This window comes from Zea mays, unplaced genomic scaffold (genome assembly GCF_902167145.1).
Source record: "Zea mays cultivar B73 unplaced genomic scaffold, Zm-B73-REFERENCE-NAM-5.0 scaffold_89, whole genome shotgun sequence".
NCBI classification, from domain to species: Eukaryota; Viridiplantae; Streptophyta; class Magnoliopsida; order Poales; family Poaceae; genus Zea; species Zea mays.
The window spans coordinates 70,413-94,456 of record NW_023367381.1 but is presented as its reverse complement, the minus strand read 5'-3'; the positions used below and the strand labels follow the sequence as shown (position 1 = coordinate 94,456).

General features: G+C 43.3%; 1 protein-coding gene across 1 annotated transcript; it reads left to right on the top strand.

The window, feature by feature from the left end:
* Positions 1-22,768: 22,768 nt before the first annotated feature.
* LOC118475997 (LOB domain-containing protein 13-like) lies at positions 22,769-23,259 on the top strand. The gene is made up of 2 exons (XM_035963997.1): positions 22,769-22,885; positions 22,981-23,259. The coding sequence occupies exons 1-2, from the start codon at positions 22,790-22,792 to the stop codon at positions 23,131-23,133; spliced, it is 249 nt and encodes an 82-aa protein (XP_035819890.1). The 5' UTR covers positions 22,769-22,789; the 3' UTR covers positions 23,134-23,259.
* Positions 23,260-24,044: the final 785 nt, after the last annotated feature.

Sequence of the window (24,044 nt, the reverse complement as noted above, 5' to 3'; positions counted from 1 at the left end):
ATTTCTGGTGGAGACCATTTCTTGGTTAAAAACTCGTACGTGTTAGCCTTCGGTATTATTGAAAATGGTCATTCATGGCTATTTTCGGCAAAATGGGGGTTGTGTGGCCATTGATCGTCGACCAGAGGCTCATACACCTCACCCCACATATGTTTCCTTGCCATAGATCATATTCTTGGATTTCTGGTGGAGACCATTTCTTGGTCAAAAATCCGTAGGTGTTAGCCTTCGGTATTATTGTAAATGGTCATTCATGGCTATTTTCGACAAAAATGGGGGTTGTGTGGCCATTGATCATCGACCAGAGGCTCATACACCTCACTACACATACGTTTCCTTGCCATAGATCACATTCTTGGATTTATGGTGGAGACCATTTCTTGGTCAAAAATCCGTAGGTGTTAGCCTTCAATGTCATTGAAAATGGTCGTTCATGGCTATTTTCGACAAAAATTAGGGTTGTGTGGCCATTGATCGTCGACCAGAGGCTCATACACCTCACCCCACATATGTTTCCTTGCCATAGATCACATTCTTGGATTTCTGGTGGAGACCATTTCTTGGTCAAAAATCCGTAGGTGTTAGCCTTCGGTATTATTGAAAATGGTCGTTCATGGCTATTTTCGACAAAAATGGGGGTTGTGTGGCCATTGATCATCGACCAGACGCTCATACACCTCACCCCACATATGTTTCCTTGCCATAGATCACATTCTTGGATTTCTGGTGGAGACCATTTCTTGGTCTAAAATCCGTAGGTGTTAGCCTCTAGTATTATTGAAAATGGTCGCTCATGGCTATTTTCAAGGTCGCTCATGGCTATTTTCATAAAAAATGGGGGTTGTGTGGCCATTTATCATCGACTAGAGGCTCATAAACCTCACCCCACATATGTTTCCTTGCCATAGATTACATTCTTGGATTTCTGGTGGAAACCATTTCTTGGTTAAAAACTCGTACGTGTTAGCCTTCGGTATTATTGAAAATGGTCATTCATGGCTATTTTCGGCAAAATGGGGGTTGTGTGGCCATTGATCGTCGACCAGAGGCTCATACACCTCACCCCACATATGTTTCCTTGTCGTAGATCACATTCTTGGATTTCTGGTGGAGACCATTTCTTGGTCAAAAATCCGTAGGTGTTAGCCTTCGATATTATTGAAAATGGTCATTCATGGCTATTTTCGGCAAAATGGGGGTTGTGTGGCCATTGATCGTCGACCAGAGGCTCATACACCTCACCCCACATATGTTTCCTTGTCGTAGATCACATTCTTGGATTTCTGGTGGAGACCATTTCTTGGTCAAAAATCCGTAGGTGTTAGCCTTCGATATTATTGAAAATGGTCGTTCATGGCTATTTTCGACAAAAATGGGGGTTGTGTGGCCATTGATCATCGACCAGAGGCTCATACACCTCACCCCACATATGTTTCCTTGTCGTAGATCACATTCTTGGATTTCTGGTGGAGACCATTTCTTGGTCAAAAATCCGTAGGTGTTAGCCTTCGGTATTATTGAAAATGGTCGTTCATGGCTATTTTCGACAAAAATGGAGGTTGTGTGGCCATTGATCATCGACTAGAGGCTCATACACCTCACCCCACATATGTTTCCTTGCCATAGATCACATTCTTGGATTTCTGGTGGAGACCATTTCTTGGTCAAAAATCCGTAGGTGTTAGCCTTCGGTATTATTGAAAATGGTCGTTCATGGCTATTTTCGACAAAAATGGGGGTTGTGTGGCCATTGATCATCGACCAGACGCTCATACACCTCACCCCACATATGTTTCCTTGCCATAGATCACATTCTTGGATTTCTGGTGGAGACCATTTCTTGGTCTAAAATCCGTAGGTGTTAGCCTCTAGTATTATTGAAAATGGTCGCTCATGGCTATTTTCAAGGTCGCTCATGGCTATTTTCATAAAAAATGGGGGTTGTGTGGCCATTTATCATCGACTAGAGGCTCATAAACCTCACCCCACATATGTTTCCTTGCCATAGATTACATTCTTGGATTTCTGGTGGAAACCATTTCTTGGTTAAAAACTCGTACGTGTTAGCCTTCGGTATTATTGAAAATGGTCATTCATGGCTATTTTCGGCAAAATGGGGGTTGTGTGGCCATTGATCGTCGACCAGAGGCTCATACACCTCACCCCACATATGTTTCCTTGTCGTAGATCACATTCTTGGATTTCTGGTGGAGACCATTTCTTGGTCAAAAATCCGTAGGTGTTAGCCTTCGATATTATTGAAAATGGTCATTCATGGCTATTTTCGGCAAAATGGGGGTTGTGTGGCCATTGATCGTCGACCAGAGGCTCATACACCTCACCCCACATATGTTTCCTTGTCGTAGATCACATTCTTGGATTTCTGGTGGAGACCATTTCTTGGTCAAAAATCCGTAGGTGTTAGCCTTCGATATTATTGAAAATGATCGTTCATGGCTATTTTCGACAAAAATGGGGGTTGTGTGGCCATTGATCATCGACCAGAGGCTCATACACCTCACCCCACATATGTTTCCTTGCCATAGATCACATTCTTGGATTTCTGGTGGAGACCATTTCTTGGTCAAAAATCCGTAGGTGTTAGCCTTCGGTATTATTGAAAATGGTCGTTCATGGCTATTTTCGACAAAAATGGGGGTTGTGTGGCCATTGATCATCGACCAGACGCTCATACACCTCACCCCATATATGTTTCCTTGCCATAGATCACATTCTTGGATTTCTGGTGGAGACCATTTCTTGGTCTAAAATCCGTAGGTGTTAGCCTCTAGTATTATTGAAAATGGTCGCTCATGGCTATTTTCAAGGTCGCTCATGGCTATTTTCATAAAAAATGGGGGTTGTGTGGCCATTTATCATCGACTAGAGGCTCATACACCTCACCCCACATATGTTTCATTGCCATAGATTACATTCTTGGATTTCTGGTGGAAACCATTTCTTGGTTAAAAACTCGTACGTGTTAGCCTTCGATATTATTGAAAATGGTCATTCATGGCTATTTTCGGCAAAATGGGGGTTGTGTGGCCATTGATCGTCGACCAGAGGCTCATACACCTCACCCCACATATGTTTCCTTGTCGTAGATCACATTCTTGGATTTCTGGTGGAGACCATTTCTTGGTCAAAAATCCGTAGGTGTTAGCCTTCGATATTATTGAAAATGGTCATTCATGGCTATTTTCGGCAAAATGGGGGTTGTGTGGCCATTGATCGTCGACCAGAGGCTCATACACCTCACCCCACATATGTTTCCTTGTCGTAGATCACATTCTTGGATTTCTGGTGGAGACCATTTCTTGGTCAAAAATCAGTAGGTGTTAGCCTTCGATATTATTGAAAATGGTCGTTCATGGCTATTTTCGACAAAAATGGAGGTTGTGTGGCCATTGATCATCGACTAGAGGCTCATACACCTCACCCCACATATGTTTCCTTGCCATAGATCACATTCTTGGATTTCTGGTGGAGACCATTTCTTGGTCAAAAATCCGTAGGTGTTAGCCTTCGGTATTATTGAAAATGGTCGTTCATGGCTATTTTCGACAAAAATGGGGGTTGTGTGGCCATTGATCATCGACCAGATGCTCATACACCTCACCCCACATATGTTTCCTTGCCATAGATCACATTCTTGGATTTCTGGTGGAGACCATTTCTTGGTCTAAAATTCGTAGGTGTTAGCCTCTAGTATTATTGAAAATGGTCGCTCATGGCTATTTTCAAGGTCGCTCATGGCTATTTTCATAAAAAATGGGGGTTGTGTGGCCATTTATCATCGACTAGAGGCTCATAAACCTCACCCCACATATGTTTCCTTGCCATAGATTACATTCTTGGATTTCTGGTGGAAACCATTTCTTGGTTAAAAACTCGTACGTGTTAGCCTTCGGTATTATTGAAAATGGTCATTCATGGCTATTTTCGGCAAAATGGGGGTTGTGTGGCCATTGATCGTCGACCAGAGGCTCATACACCTCACCCCACATATGTTTCCTTGTCGTAGATCACATTCTTGGATTTCTGGTGGAGACCATTTCTTGGTCAAAAATCCGTAGGTGTTAGCCTTCGATATTATTGAAAATGGTCATTCATGGCTATTTTCGGCAAAATGGGGGTTGTGTGGCCATTGATCATCGACCAGAGGCTCATACACCTCACCCCACATATGTTTCCTTGTCGTAGATCACATTCTTGGATTTCTGGTGGAGACCATTTCTTGGTCAAAAATCCGTAGGTGTTAGCCTTCGATATTATTGAAAATGGTCGTTCATGGCTATTTTCGACAAAAATGGGGGTTGTGTGGCCATTGATCATCGACCAGAGGCTCATACACCTCACCCCACATATGTTTCCTTGCCATAGATCACATTCTTGGATTTCTGGTGGAGACCATTTCTTGGTCAAAAATCCGTAGGTGTTAGCCTTCGGTATTATTGAAAATGGTCATTCATGGCTATTTTCGACAAAAATGGGGGTTGTGTGGCCATTGATCATCGACCAGACGCTCATACACCTCACCCCACATATGTTTCCATGCCATAGATCACATTCTTGGATTTCTGGTGGAGACCATTTCTTGGTCTAAAATCCGTAGGTGTTAGCCTCTAGTATTATTGAAAATGGTCGCTCATGGCTATTTTCAAGGTCGCTCATGGCTATTTTCATAAAAAATGGGGGTTGTGTGGCCATTGATCGTCGACTAGAGGCTCATACACCTCACCCCACATATGTTTCCTTGCCATAGATCACATTCTTGGATTTCTGGTGGAGACCATTTCTTGGTCAAAATTCCGTAGGTGTTAGCCTTCGGTATTATTGAAAATGGTCGTTCATGGCTATTTTCGACAAAAATGGGGGTTGTGTGGCCATTGATCATCGACCAGACGCTCATACACCTCACCCCACATATGTTTCCTTGCCATAGATCACATTCTTGGATTTCTGGTGGAGACCATTTCTTGGTCAAAAATCCGTAGGTGTTAGCCTTCGATATTATTGAAAATGGTCGTTCATGGCTATTTTCGACAAAAATGGGGGTTGTGTGGCCATTGATCATCGACCAGAGGCTCATACACCTCACCCCACATATGTTTCCTTGCCATAGATCACATTCTTGGATTTCTGGTGGAGACCATTTCTTGGTCAAAAATCCGTAGGTGTTAGCCTTCGGTATTATTGTAAATGGTCATTCATGGTTATTTTCGACAAAAATGGGGGTTGTGTGGCCATTGATCATCGACCAGAGGCTCATACACCTCACTACACATATGTTTCCTTGCCATAGATCACATTCTTGGATTTATGGTGGAGACCATTTCTTGGTCAAAAATCCGTAGGTGTTAGCCTTCAATGTCATTGAAAATGGTCGTTCATGGCTATTTTCGACAAAAATTAGGGTTGTGTGGCCATTGATCGTCGACCAGAGGCTCATACACCTCACCCCACATATGTTTCCTTGCCATAGATCACATTCTTGGATTTCTGGTGGAGACCATTTCTTGGTCAAAAATCCGTAGGTGTTAGCCTTAGGTATTATTGAAAATGGTCGTTCATGGCTATTTTCGACAAAAATGGGGGTTGTGTGGCCATTGATCATCGACCAGACGCTCATACACCTCACCCCACATATGTTTCCTTGCCATAGATCACATTCTTGGATTTCTGGTGGAGACCATTTCTTGGTCTAAAATCCGTAGGTGTTAGCCTCTAGTATTATTGAAAATGGTCGCTCATGGCTATTTTCAAGGTCGCTCATGGCTATTTTCATAAAAAATGGGGGTTGTGTGGCCATTTATCATCGACTAGAGGCTCATAAACCTCACCCCACATATGTTTCATTGCCATAGATTACATTCTTGGATTTCTAGTGGAAACCATTTCTTGGTTAAAAACTCGTACGTGTTAGCCTTCGGTATTATTGAAAATGGTCATTCATGGCTATTTTCGGCAAAATGGGGGTTGTGTGGCCATTGATCGTCGACCAGAGGCTCATACACCTCACCCCACATATGTTTCCTTGTCGTAGATCACATTCTTGGATTTCTGGTGGTGACCATTTCTTGGTCAAAAATCCGTAGGTGTTAGCCTTCGATATTATTGAAAATGGTCATTCATGGCTATTTTCGGCAAAATGGGGGTTGTGTGGCCATTGATCGTCGACCAGAGGCTCATACATCTCACCCCACATATGTTTCCTTGTCGTAGATCACATTCTTGGATTTCTGGTGGAGACCATTTCTTGGTCAAAAATCCGTAGGTGTTAGCCTTCGATATTATTGAAAATGGTCGTTCATGGCTATTTTCGACAAAAATAGAGGTTGTGTGGCCATTGATCATCGACCAGAGGCTCATACACCTCACCCCACATATGTTTCCTTGCCATAGATCACATTCTTGGATTTCTGGTGGAGACCATTTCTTGGTCAAAAATCCGTAGGTGTTAGCCTTCGGTATTATTGAAAATGGTCGTTCATGGCTATTTTAGACAAAAATGGGGGTTGTGTGGCCATTGATCATCGACCAGACGCTCATACACCTCACCCCACATATGTTTCCTTGCCATAGATCACATTCTTGGATTTCTGGTGGAGACCATTTCTTGGTCTAAAATCCGTAGGTGTTAGCCTCTAGTATTATTGAAAATGGTCGCTCATGGCTATTTTCAAGGTCGCTCATGGCTATTTTCATAAAAAATGGGGGTTGTGTGGCCATTTATCATCGACTAGAGGCTCATAAACCTCACCCCACATATGTTTCCTTGCCATAGATTACATTCTTGGATTTCTGGTGGAAACCATTTCTTGGTTAAAAACTCGTACGTGTTAGCCTTCGGTATTATTGAAAATGGTCATTCATGGCTATTTTCGGCAAAATGGGGGTTGTGTGGCCATTGATCGTCGACCAGAGGCTCATACACCTCACCCCACATATGTTGCCTTGTCATAGATCACATTCTTGGATTTCTGGTGGAGACCATTTCTTGGTCAAAAATCCGTAGGTGTTAGCCTTCGATATTATTGAAAATGGTCATTCATGGCTATTTTCGGTAAAATGGGGGTTGTGTGGCCATTGATCGTCGACCAGAGGCTCATACACCTCACCCCACATATGTTTCCTTGTCGTAGATCACATTCTTGGATTTCTGGTGGAGACCATTTCTTGGTCAAAAATCCGTAGGTGTTAGCCTTCGATATTATTGAAAATGGTCGTTCATGGCTATTTTCGACAAAAATGGGGGTTGTGTGGCCATTGATCATCGACCAGAGGCTCATACACCTCACCCACATATGTTTCCTTGCCATAGATCACATTCTTGGATTTCTGGTGGAGACCATTTCTTGGTCAAAAATCCGTAGGTGTTAGCCTTCGGTATTATTGAAAATGGTCGTTCATGGCTATTTTCGACAAAAATGGGGGTTGTTTGGCCATTGATCATCGACCAGACGCTCATACACCTCACCCCACATATGTTTCCTTGCCATAGATCACATTCTTGGATTTCTGGTGGAGACCATTTCTTGGTCTAAAATCCGTAGGTGTTAGCCTCTAGTATTATTGAAAATGGTCGCTCATGGCTATTTTCAAGGTCGCTCATGGCTATTTTCATAAAAAATGGGGGTTGTGTGGCCATTGATCGTCGACCAGAGGCTCATACACCTCACCCCACATATGTTTCCTTGCCATAGATCACATTCTTGGATTTCTGGTGGAGACCATTTCTTGGTCAAAATTCCGTAGGTGTTAGCCTTCGGTATTATTGAAAATGGTCGTTCATGGCTATTTTCGACAAAAATGGGGGTTGTGTGGCCATTGATCATCGACCAGACGCTCATACACCTCACCCCACATATGTTTCCTTGCCATAGATCACATTCTTGGATTTCTGGTGGAGACCATTTCTTGGTCTAAAATCCGTAGGTGTTAGCCTCTAGTATTATTGAAAATGGTCGCTCATGGCTATTTTCAAGGTCGCTCATGGCTATTTTCATAAAAAATGGGGGTTGTGTGGCCATTTATCATCGACTAGAGGCTCATAAACCTCACCCCACATATGTTTCCTTGCCATAGATTACATTCTTGGATTTCTGGTGGAAACCATTTCTTGGTTAAAAACTCGTACGTGTTAGCCTTCGGTATTATTGAAAATGGTCATTCATGGCTATTTTCGGCAAAATGGGGGTTGTGTGGCCATTGATCGTCGACCAGAGGCTCATACACCTCACCCCACATATGTTGCCTTGTCATAGATCACATTCTTGGATTTCTGGTGGAGACCATTTCTTGGTCAAAAATCCGTAGGTGTTAGCCTTCGATATTATTGAAAATGGTCATTCATGGCTATTTTCGGTAAAATGGGGGTTGTGTGGCCATTGATCGTCGACCAGAGGCTCATACACCTCACCCCACATATGTTTCCTTGTCGTAGATCACATTCTTGGATTTCTGGTGGAGACCATTTCTTGGTCAAAAATCCGTAGGTGTTAGCCTTCGATATTATTGAAAATGGTCGTTCATGGCTATTTTCGACAAAAATGGGGGTTGTGTGGCCATTGATCATCGACCAGAGGCTCATACACCTCACCCACATATGTTTCCTTGCCATAGATCACATTCTTGGATTTCTGGTGGAGACCATTTCTTGGTCAAAAATCCGTAGGTGTTAGCCTTCGGTATTATTGAAAATGGTCGTTCATGGCTATTTTCGACAAAAATGGGGGTTGTTTGGCCATTGATCATCGACCAGACGCTCATACACCTCACCCCACATATGTTTCCTTGCCATAGATCACATTCTTGGATTTCTGGTGGAGACCATTTCTTGGTCTAAAATCCGTAGGTGTTAGCCTCTAGTATTATTGAAAATGGTCGCTCATGGCTATTTTCAAGGTCGCTCATGGCTATTTTCATAAAAAATGGGGGTTGTGTGGCCATTGATCGTCGACCAGAGGCTCATACACCTCACCCCACATATGTTTCCTTGCCATAGATCACATTCTTGGATTTCTGGTGGAGACCATTTCTTGGTCAAAATTCCGTAGGTGTTAGCCTTCGGTATTATTGAAAATGGTCGTTCATGGCTATTTTCGACAAAAATGGGGGTTGTGTGGCCATTGATCATCGACCAGACGCTCATACACCTCACCCCACATATGTTTCCTTGCCATAGATCACATTCTTGGATTTCTGGTGGAGACCATTTCTTGGTCAAAAATCCGTAGGTGTTAGCCTTCGGTATTATTGTAAATGGTCATTCATGGCTATTTTCGACAAAAATGGGGGTTGTGTGGCCATTGATCATCGACCAGAGGCTCATACACCTCACCCCACATATGTTTCCTTGCCATAGATCACATTCTTGGATTTCTGGTGGAGACCATTTCTTGGTCAAAAATCCGTAGGTCTTAGCCTCTAATATTATTGAAAATGGTCGCTCATGGCTATTTTCAAGGTCGCTCATGGCTATTTTCATAAAAAATGGGGGTTGTGTGGCCATTTATCATCGACTAGAGGCTCATAAACCTCACCCCACATATGTTTCCTTGCCATAGATTACATTCTTGGATTTCTGGTGGAAACCATTTCTTGGTTAAAAACTCGTACGTGTTAGCCTTCGGTATTATTGAAAATGGTCATTCATGGCTATTTTCGGCAAAATGGGGGTTGTGTGGCCATTGATCGTCGACCAGAGGCTCATACACCTCACCCCACATATGTTTACTTGTCGTAGATCACATTCTTGGATTTCTGGTGGAGACCATTTCTTGGTCAAAAATCCGTAGGTGTTAGCGTTCGATATTATTGAAAATGGTCGTTCATGGCTATTTTCGACAAAAATGGGGGTTGTGTGGCCATTGATCATCGACAAGAGGCTCATACACCTCACCCCACATATGTTTCCTTGCCATAGATCACATTCTTGGATTTCTGGTGGAGACCATTTCTTGGTCAAAAATCCGTAGGTGTTAGCCTTCGGTATTATTGTAAATGGTCATTCATGGCTATTTTCGACAAAAATGGGGGTTGTGTGGCCATTGATCATCGACCAGAGGCTCATACACCTCACCCCACATATGTTTCCTTGCCATAGATCACATTCTTGGATTTCTGGTGGAGACCATTTCTTGGTCAAAAATCCGTAGGTCTTAGCCTCTAATATTATTGAAAATGGTCGCTCATGGCTATTTTCATAAAAAAACGGGGGTTGTGTGGCCATTTATCATCGACTAGAGGCTCATAAATCTCACCCCACATATGTTTCCTTGCCATAGATCACATTCTTGGATTTCTGGTGGAGACCATTTCTTGGTCAAAAATCCGTAGGTGTTAGCCTTCGGTATTATTGTAAATGGTCATTCATGGCTATTTTCGACAAAAATGGGGGTTGTGTGGCCATTGATCATCGACCAGAGGCTCATACACCTCACCCCACATATGTTTCCTTGCCATAGATCACATTCTTGGATTTCTGGTGGAGACCATTTCTTGGTCAAAAATCCGTAGGTCTTAGCCTCTAATATTATTGAAAATGGTCGCTCATGGCTATTTTCAAGGTCGCTCATGGCTATTTTCATAAAAAATGGGGGTTGTGTGGCCATTTATCATCGACTAGAGGCTCATAAACCTCACCCCACATATGTTTCCTTGCCATAGATTACATTCTTGGATTTCTGGTGGAAACCATTTCTTGGTTAAAAACTCGTACGTGTTAGCCTTCGGTATTATTGAAAATGGTCGTTCATGGCTATTTTCGGCAAAATGGGGGTTGTGTGGCCATTGATCGTCGACCAGAGGCTCATACACCTCACCCCACATATGTTTACTTGTCGTAGATCACATTCTTGGATTTCTGGTGGAGACCATTTCTTGGTCAAAAATCCGTAGGTGTTAGCGTTCGATATTATTGAAAATGGTCGTTCATGGCTATTTTCGACAAAAATGGGGGTTGTGTGGCCATTGATCATCGACCAGAGGCTCATACACCTCACCCCACATATGTTTCCTTGCCATAGATCACATTCTTGGATTTCTGGTGGAGACCATTTCTTGGTCAAAAATCCGTAGGTGTTAGCCTTCGGTATTATTGTAAATGGTCATTCATGGCTATTTTCGACAAAAATGGGGGTTGTGTGGCCATTGATCATCGACCAGAGGCTCATACACCTCACCCCACATATGTTTCCTTGCCATAGATCACATTCTTGGATTTCTGGTGGAGACCATTTCTTGGTCAAAAATCCGTAGGTCTTAGCCTCTAATATTATTGAAAATGGTCGCTCATGGCTATTTTCATAAAAAAACGGGGGTTGTGTGGCCATTTATCATCGACTAGAGGCTCATAAATCTCACCCCACATATGTTTCCTTGCCATAGATCACATTCTTGGATTTTTGGTGGAGACCATTTCTTGGTCAAAAACTCGTACGTGTTAGCCTTCGGTATTATTGAAAATGGTCGTTCATGGCTATTTTCGGCAAAATGGGGGTTCTGTGGCCATTGATCATCGACCAGAGGCTCGTACACCTCACCCCACATATGTTTCCTTGCCATAGATCACATTCTTGGATTTCTGGTGGAGACCATTTCTTGGGCAAAAATCCGAATGTGTTAGCCTTTGGTACTTTTGAAAATGGTCATTCATGGCTATTTTCGACAAAAATGGGGGTTGTGTGGCCATTGATCTTCGACCAGAGGCTCATACACCTCACTACACATATGTTTCCTTGCCATAGATCACATTCTTGGATTTATGGTGGAGACCATTTCTTGGTCAAAAATCCGTAGGTGTTAGCCTTCAGTGTCATTGAAAATGGTCGTTCATGGCTATTTTCGACAAAAATTAGGGTTGTGTGGCCATTGATCGTCGACCAGAGGCTCATACACCTCACCCCACATATGTTTCCTTGCCATAGATCACATTCTTGGATTTCTGGTGGAGACCATTTCTTGGTCAAAAATCCGTAGGTGTTAGCCTTAGGTATTATTGAAAATGGTCGTTCATGGCTATTTTCGACAAAAATGGGGGTTGTGTGGCCATTGATCATCGACCAGACGCTCATACACCTCACCCCACATATGTTTCCTTGCCATAGATCACATTCTTGGATTTCTGGTGGAGACCATTTCTTGGTCTAAAATCCGTAGGTGTTAGCCTCTAGTATTATTGAAAATGGTCGCTCATGGCTATTTTCAAGGTCGCTCATGGCTATTTTCATAAAAAATGGGGGTTGTGTGGCCATTTATCATCGACTAGAGGCTCATAAACCTCACCCCACATATGTTTCATTGCCATAGATCACATTCTTGGATTTCTGGTGGAGACCATTTCTTGGTTAAAAACTCGTACGTGTTAGCCTTCGGTATTATTGAAAATGGTCGTTCATGGCTATTTTCGGCAAAATGGGGGTTGTGTGGCCATTGATCATCGACCAGAGGCTCGTACACCTCACCCCACATATGTTTCCTTGCCATAGATCACATTCTTGGATTTCTGGTGGAGACCATTTCTTGGTCAAAAATCCGTACGTGTTAGCCTTTGGTATTTTTGAAAATGGTCATTCATGGCTATTTTCGACAAAAATGGGGGTTGTGTGGCCATTGATCTTCGACCAGAGGCTCATACACCTCACTACACATATGTTTCCTTGCCATAGATCACATCCTTGGATTTATGGTGGAGACCATTTCTTGGTCAAAAATCCGTAGGTGTTAGCCTTCAGTGTCATTGAAAATGGTCGTTCATGGCTATTTTCGACAAAAATTAGGGTTGTGTGGCCATTGATCGTCGACCAGAGGCTCATACACCTCACCCCACATATGTTTCTTTGCCATAAATCACATTCTTGGATTATTGGTGGAGACCATTTCTTGGTCAAAAATCCGTAGGTGTTAGCCTTCGGTATTATTGAAAATGGTCGTTCATGGCTATTTTCGACAAAAATGGGGGTTGTGTGTCCATTGATCATCGACCAGACGCTCATACACCTCACCCCACATATGTTTCCTTGCCATAGATCACATTCTTGGATTTCTGGTGGAGACCATTTCTTGGTCTAAAATCCGTAGGTGTTAACCTCTAGTATTATTGAAAATGGTCGCTCATGGCTATTTTCAAGGTCGCTCATGGCTATTTTCATAAAAAATGGGGGTTGTCTGGCCATTTATCATCGACTAGAGGCTCATAAACCTCACCCCACATATGTTTCCTTGCCATAGATTACATTCTTGGATTTCTGGTGGAAGCCATTTCTTGGTTAAAAACTCGTACGTGTTAGCCTTCGGTATTATTGAAAATGGTCATTCATGGCTATTTTCGGCAAAATGGGGGTTGTGTGGCCATTGATCGTCGACCAGAGGCTCATACACCTCACCCCACAAATGTTTCCTTGTTGTAGATCACATTCTTGGATTTCTGGTGGAGACCATTTCTTGGTCAAAAATCCGTAGGTGTTAGCCTTCGATATTATTGAAAATGGTCGTTCATGGCTATTTTCGACAAAAATGGGGGTTGTGTGGCCATTGATCATCGACCAGAGGCTCATACACCTCACCCCACATATGTTTCCTTGTTGTAGATCACATTCTTGGATTTCTGGTGGAGACCATTTCTTGGTCAAAAATCCGTAGGTGTTAGCCTTCGATATTATTGAAAATGGTCGTTCATGGCTATTTTCGACAAAAATGGGGGTTGTGTGGCCATTGATCATCGACCAGAGGCTCATACACCTCACCCCACATATGTTTCCTTGCCATAGATCACATTCTTGAATTTCTGGTGGAGACCATTTCTTGGTCAAAAATCCGTAGGTCTTAGCCTCTAATATTATTGAAAATGGTCGCTCATGGCTATTTTCATAAAAAAATGGGGGTTGTGTGGCCATTTATCATCGACTAGAGGCTCATAAATCTCACCCCACATATGTTTCCTTGCCATAGATCACATTCTTGGATTTTTGGTGGAGACCATTTCTTGGTCAAAAACTCGTACGTGTTAGCCTTCGGTATTATTGAAAATGGTCGTTCATGGCTATTTTCGGCAAAATGGGGGTTGTGTGGCCATTGATCATCGACCAGAGGCTCGTACACCTCACCCCACATATGTTTCCTTGCCATAGATTACATTCTTGGATTTCTGGTGGAAACCATTTCTTGGTTAAAAACTCGTACGTGTTAGCCTTCGGTATTATTGAAAATGGTCATTCATGGCTATTTTCGGCAAAATGGGGGTTGTGTGGCCATTGATCGTCGACCAGAGGCTCATACACCTCACCCCACATATGTTTCCTTGTCGTAGATCACATTCTTGGATTTCTGGTGGAGACCATTTCTTGGTCAAAAATCCGTAGGTGTTAGCCTTCGATATTATTGAAAATGGTCGTTCATGGCCATTTTCGACAAAAAATGGGGGTTGTGTGGCCATTGATCATCGACCAGAGGCTCATACACCTCACCCCACATATGTTTCCTTGCCATAGATCACATTCTTGGATTTCTGGTGGAGACCATTTCTTGGTCAAAAATCCGTAGGTGTTAGCCTTCGGTATTATTGTAAATGGTCATTCATGGCTATTTTCGACAACAATGTGGGTTGTGTGGCCATTGATCATCGACCAGAGGCTCATACACCTCACCCCACATATGTTTCCTTGCCATAGATCACATTCTTAGATTTCTGGTGGAGACCATTTCTTGGTCAAAAATCCGTACGTCTTAGCCTCTAATATTATTGAAAATGGTCGCTCATGGCTATTTTCATAAAAAAATGGGGGTTGTGTGGCCATTTATCATCGACTAGAGGCTCATAAATCTCACCCCTCATATGTTTCCTTGCCATAGATCACATTCTTGGATTTTTGGTGGAGACCATTTCTTGGTCAAAAACTCGTACGTGTTAGCCTTCGGTATTATTGAAAATGGTCATTCATGGCTATTTTCGGCAAAATGGGGGTTCTGTGGCCATTGATCATCGACCAGAGGCTCGTACACCTCACCCCACATATGTTTCCTTGCCATAGATCACATTCTTGGATTTCTGGTGGAGACCATTTCTTGGGCAAAAATCCGAATGTGTTAGCCTTTGGTATTTTTGAAAATGGTCATTCATGGCTATTTTCGACAAAAATGGGGGTTGTGTGGCCATTGATCTTCGACCAGAGGCTCATACACCTCAGTACACATATGTTTCCTTGCCATAGATCACATTCTTGGATTTATGGTGGAGACCATTTCTTGGTCAAAAATCCGTAGGTGTTAGCCTTCAGTGTCATTGAAAATGGTCGTTCATGGCTATTTTCGACAAAAAATTAGGGTTGTGTGGCCATTGATCGTCGACCAGAGGCTCATACACCTCACCCCACATATGTTTCCTTGCCATAGATCACATTCTTGGATTTCTGGTGGAGACCATTTCTTGGTCAAAAATCCGTAGGTGTTAGCCTTCGGTATTATTGAAAATGGTCGTTCATGGCTATTTTCGACAAAAATGGGGGTTGTGTGGCCATTGATCATCGACCAGACGCTCATACACCTCACCCCACATATGTTTCCTTGCCATAGATCACATTCTTGGATTTCTGGTGGTGACCATTTCTTGGTCTAAAATCCGTAGGTGTTAGCCTCTAGTATTATTGAAAATGGTCGCTCATGGCTATTTTCAAGGTCGCTCATGGCTATTTTCATAAAAAATGGGGGTTGTGTGGCCATTTATCATCGACTAGAGGCTCATAAACCTCACCCCACATATGTTTCCTTCACTACAGTAAACGGAGAAACGTCCGACGGCCCCCTTACCTCCGACGGCCTCCTACAGGACCGTCGGACATAAGGTTAGGTCCGACGGCCGCAACCGGCTCTCGGAAATAGCCCTCATGTCCGACGGCCTGCGCTTATGTCCGACGGCCCTATGCTTATGTCCGACGGTCCTGTAGGAGGCCGTCGGACATAACCTTATGTCCGACGGCCCTATACCTAGCCGTCGGACATAAGCCTTTTTAACGCGCGGGTCCGACCCGCGCGGCTTTCATTTCACCGCGTCGGTTTCAGCCGCCACACCATCGCCGCCGCTCCTCTCCGCCGTCCGCTCGGTCGCCGCCGCTCGTGCTCCTGCCCGCCACGCCGTCGCCGCCCGTGCTCCGCCGCCCGTGCTCCCACCGCCGCCGCCCGTGCTCCGGCCACCGTCCCGAGCTCCGCCCCGTGCTCCGGCCGCCGTCGCCCCGTGCTCCTGCCAACGGCCACGTGCGCCCGTCGCCGGCCGGCTCTCCACGCCCGCTAAGCTAAGTGAGTATCCTTAATTAGCAATTTTGTTTATTAAAATTGTATGCTTGCATTAATTTATGTGATTAAAATAGTATGCTTGTATTAATGTATTTGATTAGAATTGTATGTATTAATGCATTTAATTGTTTAGTTTGTTATGTCCGACGGTTAAAATTTGATTAGGTAATTAAAGTAGCTTGTTTTAGTTTATTTAGTGGTACTTTAGATAATTTAAATTTTTAATTTCCGAGGGTAATTATTATGCCCTCGGAAATAAGGTCATTTTATATGATTTGTCATCTATAACAATATTATTTCGTATGTAATATTGTATTGTGGTTTATTAGTTTAATTATTTAATAATGCACGATGATTATAGTTAATCATAGTGTATCGTAGTGTGAACAAACGAAACCTAGGCGTCACCCGTTTCGGCCCAACACACCTTACAAGCGACGCATGTGAGGTATGTTGGGCCGGAATTGTCCCTTTATTGGACAGCCTCGGGGTGACCGACAGAGTCCGTGTTTATGACAAAAGCATGTGTTCCTGCTTAGTTTCGGCAGCATAACCTCTCTGTTCTCCAATTGCACCATTTTTAGGCGTGCAATTGGAGAACAACGGGGTTATGCTGCCGAAATTTCGCACGACCACATGTCTTGTCATAAACACGGTCTCGTCGGTCACTCCTGGGTGGGTTTAGGACCTATCCTTTCCTACAGATGTAGGGGCGTGATTTCTTCGTAAAAACGGAATGCACGTGCATTACTTATCTAATTAAGTTAACGTCTCGTATCTAGTATGGAGGAGAATCGTCGATGGATGTATGAAGGTTGGAAGAAAAGAGGTGCTCTATCAAGTGAGTGGGTGGCCAAGACTGATGCTTTTCTCGACCATGCTTTTGCTCGGTCAGAGACTGGAACCGATGTTAGGTGCCCTTGTAGCAAGTGTCGGAACATTAATTTCCTTGACAGGAGGACTATGTCGATACATATTTGCAAGAACGGTTATATGCCAGGCTATGAGGTGTGGGTGCACCACGGTGAGGACCCACCTCGTATTGTATCGGAAGTTCAGTCACATGAAGAGGAGGACTACGATAGGATGGAAGAGATGCTTGACGATGTACGCCATGAGTTTCTAACCGTCGATTCGGAGAACCCCGGTCAACCCACCGAGTTTGAGGATCCAGCTACACCTGAGGTTCAGAAGTTCTTCGAGCTCCTTAAAGCTGCCGAAGAGCCGTTGCATGAGCACACAAAAGTGACCGTCCTTGTATTTGTGACTCGACTTATGGCTATTAAGTCTAAGTTTGCATTCTCAAACAACTGTTACAAGGAACTTTTGAACTTGATCAGTGATGTACTTCCGGAGAATCACAAGATGCCAAAGGACATGTATCAGTCTAAAAAGCTGTTATCTGGCCTCGGTATGGACTACGAAAAAATCGATGTCTGTGAAAATAATTGTATGCTTTTCTGGAAGGAGACCGCAGGTGAGAAGAAGTGTACTGTATGTGGTGAGCGTAGATTCGTTGAGGTTGAAAACGACGATGGTTTGACCGTGACTACGAAGATTGCACGTAAGCAGCTTCGTTACATGCCTCTCATACCTCGGTTGAAACGTTTGTTCATCTCCAAAAATACAGCCAGACACATGAGGTGGCACAAAGAAGGGGTACGTGAGAATCCAAATGTCATGGTGCACCCAGCTGATACAGATGCATGGAAGGCACTAGATGCTTTTGATTCCAGCTTTGCTGATGAAGTGCGGAATGTCCGCTTCGGTTTGGCAACAGATGGTTTCTCACAATTCAATCTAACTGCAACGTCGTACTCATGTTGGCCCGTCTTTGCTGTTCCATACAACCTTCCACCAGCTCTTTGCATGAAATATGAATTTATTTTCTTGTGTCTTATAATACCTGGTCCGGATCATCCTGGAACAAAGATCGATGTGATGATGAGACCCCTGATTGAAGAATTGAAAATTTTGTGGGAAGGAGTCGAGGCGTACGATTGTTACAAGAAACAGAAGTTCAACCTGAGAGCCGCGTTTTTATGGTCTATTCATGATTTTATGGCTTATGGTATCTTTGCTGGATGGAGTTGTCATGGGATTTTGACATGTCCTATATGCGTTGAAGACACTTTATGCTTTCGACTAAAGTTTGGTGGAAAGATATGTTACTTCGATTGCCATAGATGTTTTTTGCCAGAGGATCACCCGTTCAGGTTCGATAGGAACGCTTTTAAAAAGGACACGATTGTGACGAGGGGACCACCCAAGCGTCTAAGTGGTCCAGAGATTCTCGCGAGACTTAATGATTTGAAACTAAACGAACATGGAAATCGTTTTGAAGGTTATGGAACCGAGCATAATTGGACTCACAAATGTGGTCTATGGGAACTCCCTTATATGAAAGCCTTGATTCTAATGCATAACATTGATGTCATGCACCAGGAACGAAATATGGGTGAAAGCATTATCAGCACTTGCATGAATATCACCGACAAAACAAAAGACAACCCTAAGGCAAGGAAAGACTTGGCCTTAATCTGTAGAAGACCAACTATGGAGATAGGAGAGAATCAGAAGAAGCCACGTGCTCCTTTCAGTATTAAACCTAAAAGGAAGAAACAATTGATGAAATGGTTGAAAAACTTAAAGTTCCCAGATGGTTACGCCGCGGGCTTTAGAAGGTCTGTGAATTTGAAGACGGGCAAGTTTTCTGGGTTGAAGAGTCATGACTACCACATAATAATGGAAAGACTCCTTCCTGTTATGTTTCGTGGTTTTGTAAAAAATGATGTCTGGAAAGCATTAGCGGAGCTAAGCTACTTTTATAGACATCTTTGTGCCAAAGAAATAAAGAAAGAGATGATGGAGAAGCTTGAGCAAGAAATACCGATTTTGGTATGCAAACTTGAAAAAATATTTCCACCAGGTTTCTTCAATCCGATGCAACATCTACTTGTTCACCTACCGTACGAAGCTAAGGTAGGAGGTCCTGTGCAATATAGATGGATGTATCACATCGAAAGGACACTAAAAAAGCTACGTGCAATGGTTGGTAATAAGAGACGAGTTGAAGGGTGCATCGCTGAAGAATTCAAATACAAAGAGATAGCATCGTTCACGGGCCTGTACTTTGCAGAGGAACACAATGTCAATGCCCATACGTTGCGGTATCATGTCGACGAGCCCCCTATTAGTGATATTGAAATTTTTCAATGGAGGGGCAAAACTGTAGGACCCAGCACAACATACTGTTTCACCAACGACGAATGGAAGACTGCTTTACTTTACATGTATAACAACATGGAAGAGATGAGTCAGTTTCTCCTGTAAGTGTAAACTTTATTTTAGTCATTGCCGCTAGAATTTTTGTTGTGATACTAAAAGGTTTGTTTCCTTGTACTAACAGGGAATTTGATTCTAAAAATTGCATCTCTGGCTGTGAACGTGACCAGATTCGTCGAGAGGGAAAAGATGGGGGACTTAATTTCTTGTGTTGGTTTCGAGATTATGTAGATAAAAATGACAATATACACCCGGAACTTCGACAATTATCCCTAGGAGCAGTAACTGGCAGACGTTATGGTCGGTATGATGTCAATGGTTTTAGATTCCGTTCCACAAGGTTCGAAGATGATCATCCTCTAGCAGCCACGACAAACTCCGGAGTTGTAACTAGAGCTGTCGATGATGAAGGGAAGGTGACTAATTATTATGGAGTCATTAATGATATAATCGAGTACAAGTTTTTTGGAGATAAACAACTCAAAGTGGTGTTCTTCGATTGTGATTGGTTTTCTCCAAATACAACGCGAGAAAATCAATATGGCATGGTGGAAGTCAAATACAACGATAGATTAAAAGGCCACGACACTATAATCCTTGCCCACCAATGCGAGCAGGTGTATTATATGACATATCCATCTAAGAAAAACGGTTTGGTTGATTGGAGGGTAGTGTACAAAGTTAATCCGCGTGAACGACTATATGCTCCTGGTGATGCTGGTTATGTTGAAAGTCAAATCGAGCAGGAAGTGGGGGCTGCTGAGATTTTCCACGACGAAGAACTTACAAGCACGTTTAATGTACAAACTGAAATGTTGGAAGAATCTTTATTAGGCGATCAAAATGATGTAGAGGTTCCTCCAAAAAAAACGAGTGACGAGAAAGAAGAAAGCTACTTGGCGTCCATTAAATCGACGAAAGCAACTAGATCCTGATTTTGATTACGATTACGATTGACGAGTATGGATCATGATTTTATTGCATATTTTATGATTTTATTGCATATTTTATTATTTTATTGTCGATTTATGTACTAACTTGTTTTTGTTAAAATAGGATGTCAAAGAAAATGAAGTCTTTAGCTCGTAGTTTGCTTGGGTCGAGGAGTAGCTCGAGGAGCAGCTCGAGGGGTGAGGATTCAGTTTTTCAGGGCACAGGTTCTACCATGAGCAGACGGAGAGCGCTGGCAGAACATTTGCCTCCACAAGATGTAAGTTAGTTGTTAAATTACATTATTTGAGTTACTTAATATTGTATGATGTAAGCTATTTGTTTCATAGGATGCTGAAATTGAGGAACCAGTGGAAGAGGATCATGCAAGAGATGATGTTGAAGATGATGGTGGAGATAATGTGGGAGATGATGCTGGAGACGACGCTGGTGGGGATTCTGGGGCTGGGGATTCTGGGGCTGGTGGAGATTCTGCAGCTGGGTCTGGAACTTCTCGAGTTAAGAGAACGAGGAAGCTGCATTTTGTTGGACCACCTCCAGAGCTTCCACCCGAATCTCGGGTTGTGATAAAGCCTAGTGGAAAGTGAGTGACATATCTTTGCTTAAATGTTATTGAAAGTTATGTTTTAATTTCTACATTGATTTCTGTTTGCAGGACTTGGATCGACGACTCGTTCACAGGCACAGGACACTACAGGCAGGTGAACATGGTTCTTGGTAATCTTGTTCGTCTGCACTGGCCTGGTCTTGTGACTTTGCCTACTGGCGAGTCTGTCCCCGCCACCACTTGGGAGCATTATCGCTATGGTGTCTGTAGAACGTTTGGCAACACACAGGCACTAGTTTGGGATGCATTCTGGGTATGACTTGTTTATACTATTTTAGTTATTCCATATATGTTTGCTTTTATGATAACACTATGGTTTTTGCAGAAACGGTACAAGTTGCCGGACGATGGATCATATGATATGAACGCTCGTTACGTGTTTGAGTTTAACGCGAACGATGTCGTTGCAGATGCAATGTACTATGCACGAATTCAGGCTATAAAGGCATGGTACAGAGCAAATGCTGATGATCGACCGATGCCAAATACAAAGGCCGAGTGGTCATCAATTTACTTGACGGAGGAGCAATACCTAGAGGTAAACAAGTTGTTGCCTCTCATATCGCACAAAGCCATGTATTTGCTTGCTTTATTTAAAAAATTTCATGTAGGTGTCGGTGCCGTGGATGGCCACCCGATCAGACGGTTATCGGGCATTGTGCAGATGGTGGGCTTCCCCTGACTTTCGTGCCATTTCCGAAAGGAACAGGGGAAACCGTGGGACTGAGTCGTTCCACAACTACGGCGGTGATGGTCATGTGCGCTTGGCTAAGCGAATGGTAAGTCACAGTTTGTCGTAACTTTGAATCACATAGAAATGTGTCATTATAACTTTTATGTACAGGAAGTCAAATCCGGCCGTACGCCCACGGATGTGGAGGTGTATATGCAAGGGCATAGGGGTTCTGATCCTCAGAATCTGGATGTGTTATGCACTCAGACGGCCACCGACCGTCTAGTGAGTTTTTGATACTCTATTATGTGTGTTGATATTGTTTGCAAGGGCATAGGGGTTATGCACTTATATTTGATATTGTTTGCCTCCAGGCTTCGTATGGGCAGGAGATGGTTCAACGCCATGGGGAGGAGTACGATTGGAGGAGCCAGCCAATCGACCTCAGGCAGCCTATGCTAGCGCAGGAGGACAAGCCCATGGACGGTGAGATTATTTGATTTGGTTTTCAAAATTGTCATCATATGCTTGCGATTCAACTGAGCCATGAGTTACTATACTAAGTGCATGGTTCACTCTTGTAGGTTGGGTATTTTTGATTCTACGATTGATTCCAGAGAGCTGAGACGCCGTGGACGACAATCCACATCGTCGTCTTCACAGTCGTCCCGTTCACGATCAGCAGCCCATGAGATAGAGCTTGCAGTGTTGCGTCAACAGGCAGAGTACCATCAATCAGTCTTGAGGGAACAATTGGAGTACCAGAGGCAACAATCTGAATACCAGAGACAACAAGCCGAGTACCAGAAGAAGAGGGACGAGTATTATGCAAGCCTCCAGGCCCAAAATCAAGCTCTTCTCTCGGTAAGTTGAAGTAACATTTTGTAGCTTATTTTGCAAAACACTTGATGTGTATCTTGTTTGTTCAACAATGACTTGTATATAATTTGTAGCAACTAGCCCAACAAGCGGGCGTCCCGATGCCGACATATGGGATGCCTCCTCCGGACTTTGCACTGCCAATGCCAATGTTGGCGCCTCCACCTCCGCCTCCGCCTCCGTCACAATTCCCTATGGTATGTACACATATGCGTGTGTGACATGTTCATAAATGTCTTATGTGTTTAAATGAACAACTGAGTGGTTACTATTTCATGTGCTTGTGTTATAGGGATTTCAGACACCACCCGCTTCAGTTGCCGCACCTGGAGATGGGTCTGGTCAGGACGACACAACAAATTCGTGGGTGAACACCATTTTCAACACGCAGAGTCCAGCCGGAGGAGGTGGCTACTCGAACCATCCAGACGATGGATATGATTGATGTGTCGTGATGTTTTTTTATGAAACACTTTGCAACATTTGTTTGTGAGACACAATTTCAGTTTGCAACAACCGTCGAACCTATATGTTGATGTTAAATTTGTGAATGTTAATATTTATGTGAGAATATTTGTGATTGTGAATACTTATTAGAATGTGTATATTTGTGATTGTGAATGTGAATTTGTATATGTGCATGAATCTGTTTTTGTTTTGTAAATGTCAGATTTTTTAAAAAACAGAATTTTGTGTAAATTCTGTAATTTGTTATGTCCGACGGCCTAATGGTAGCCGTCGGACATAACACATGGTTATGTCCGACGGCATTAACTACCGTCGGACATAAGAGATGCTTATGTCCGACGGCCTAGTGGGAGCCGTCGGACTTAATACTGTGGGGCCCACATCCCGACCGGTAAAACGGTTGGGATTTGTTATCTCCGACGGGCATAGGCAGCCGTCGGAGATAACATATGTCCGACGGCAACCGTCGGACATAGCACTATTTCCGACGAGTTACCTCCGACGGCTTAAAGCCGTCGGAGATAAGGCTTTACCGTCGGAAATAATCTATTTCCGACGGTTTATTCCTTATGTCCGACGGCTTTGGCCGTCGGACGTTTCTGCGTTTACTGTAGTGCTTGCCATAGATCACATTCTTGGATTTCTGGTGGAGACCATTTCTTGGTTAAAAACTCGTACGTGTTAGCCTTCGGTATTATTGAAAATGGTCGTTCATGGCTATTTTCGGCAAAATGGGGGTTGTGTGGCCATTGATCATCGACCAGAGGCTCGTACACCTCACCCCACATATGTTTCCTTGCCATAGATCACATTCTTGGATTTCTGGTGGAGACCATTTCTTGGGCAAAAATCCGAATGTGTTAGCCTTTGGTATTTTTGAAAATGGTC

What these genes read in the sequence shown, in the direction of transcription:
- LOC118475997 (XM_035963997.1), top strand. Translation starts at nt 22,790, where the DNA reads ATGCCGACATATGGGATGCCTCCTCCGGACTTTGCACTGCCAATGCCA. An exon ending in CTCCGTCACAATTCCCTATG is followed by an intron (nt 22,886 to 22,980) that starts GTATGTACACAT and finishes CTTGTGTTATAG; the next exon opens with GGATTTCAGACACCACCCGC.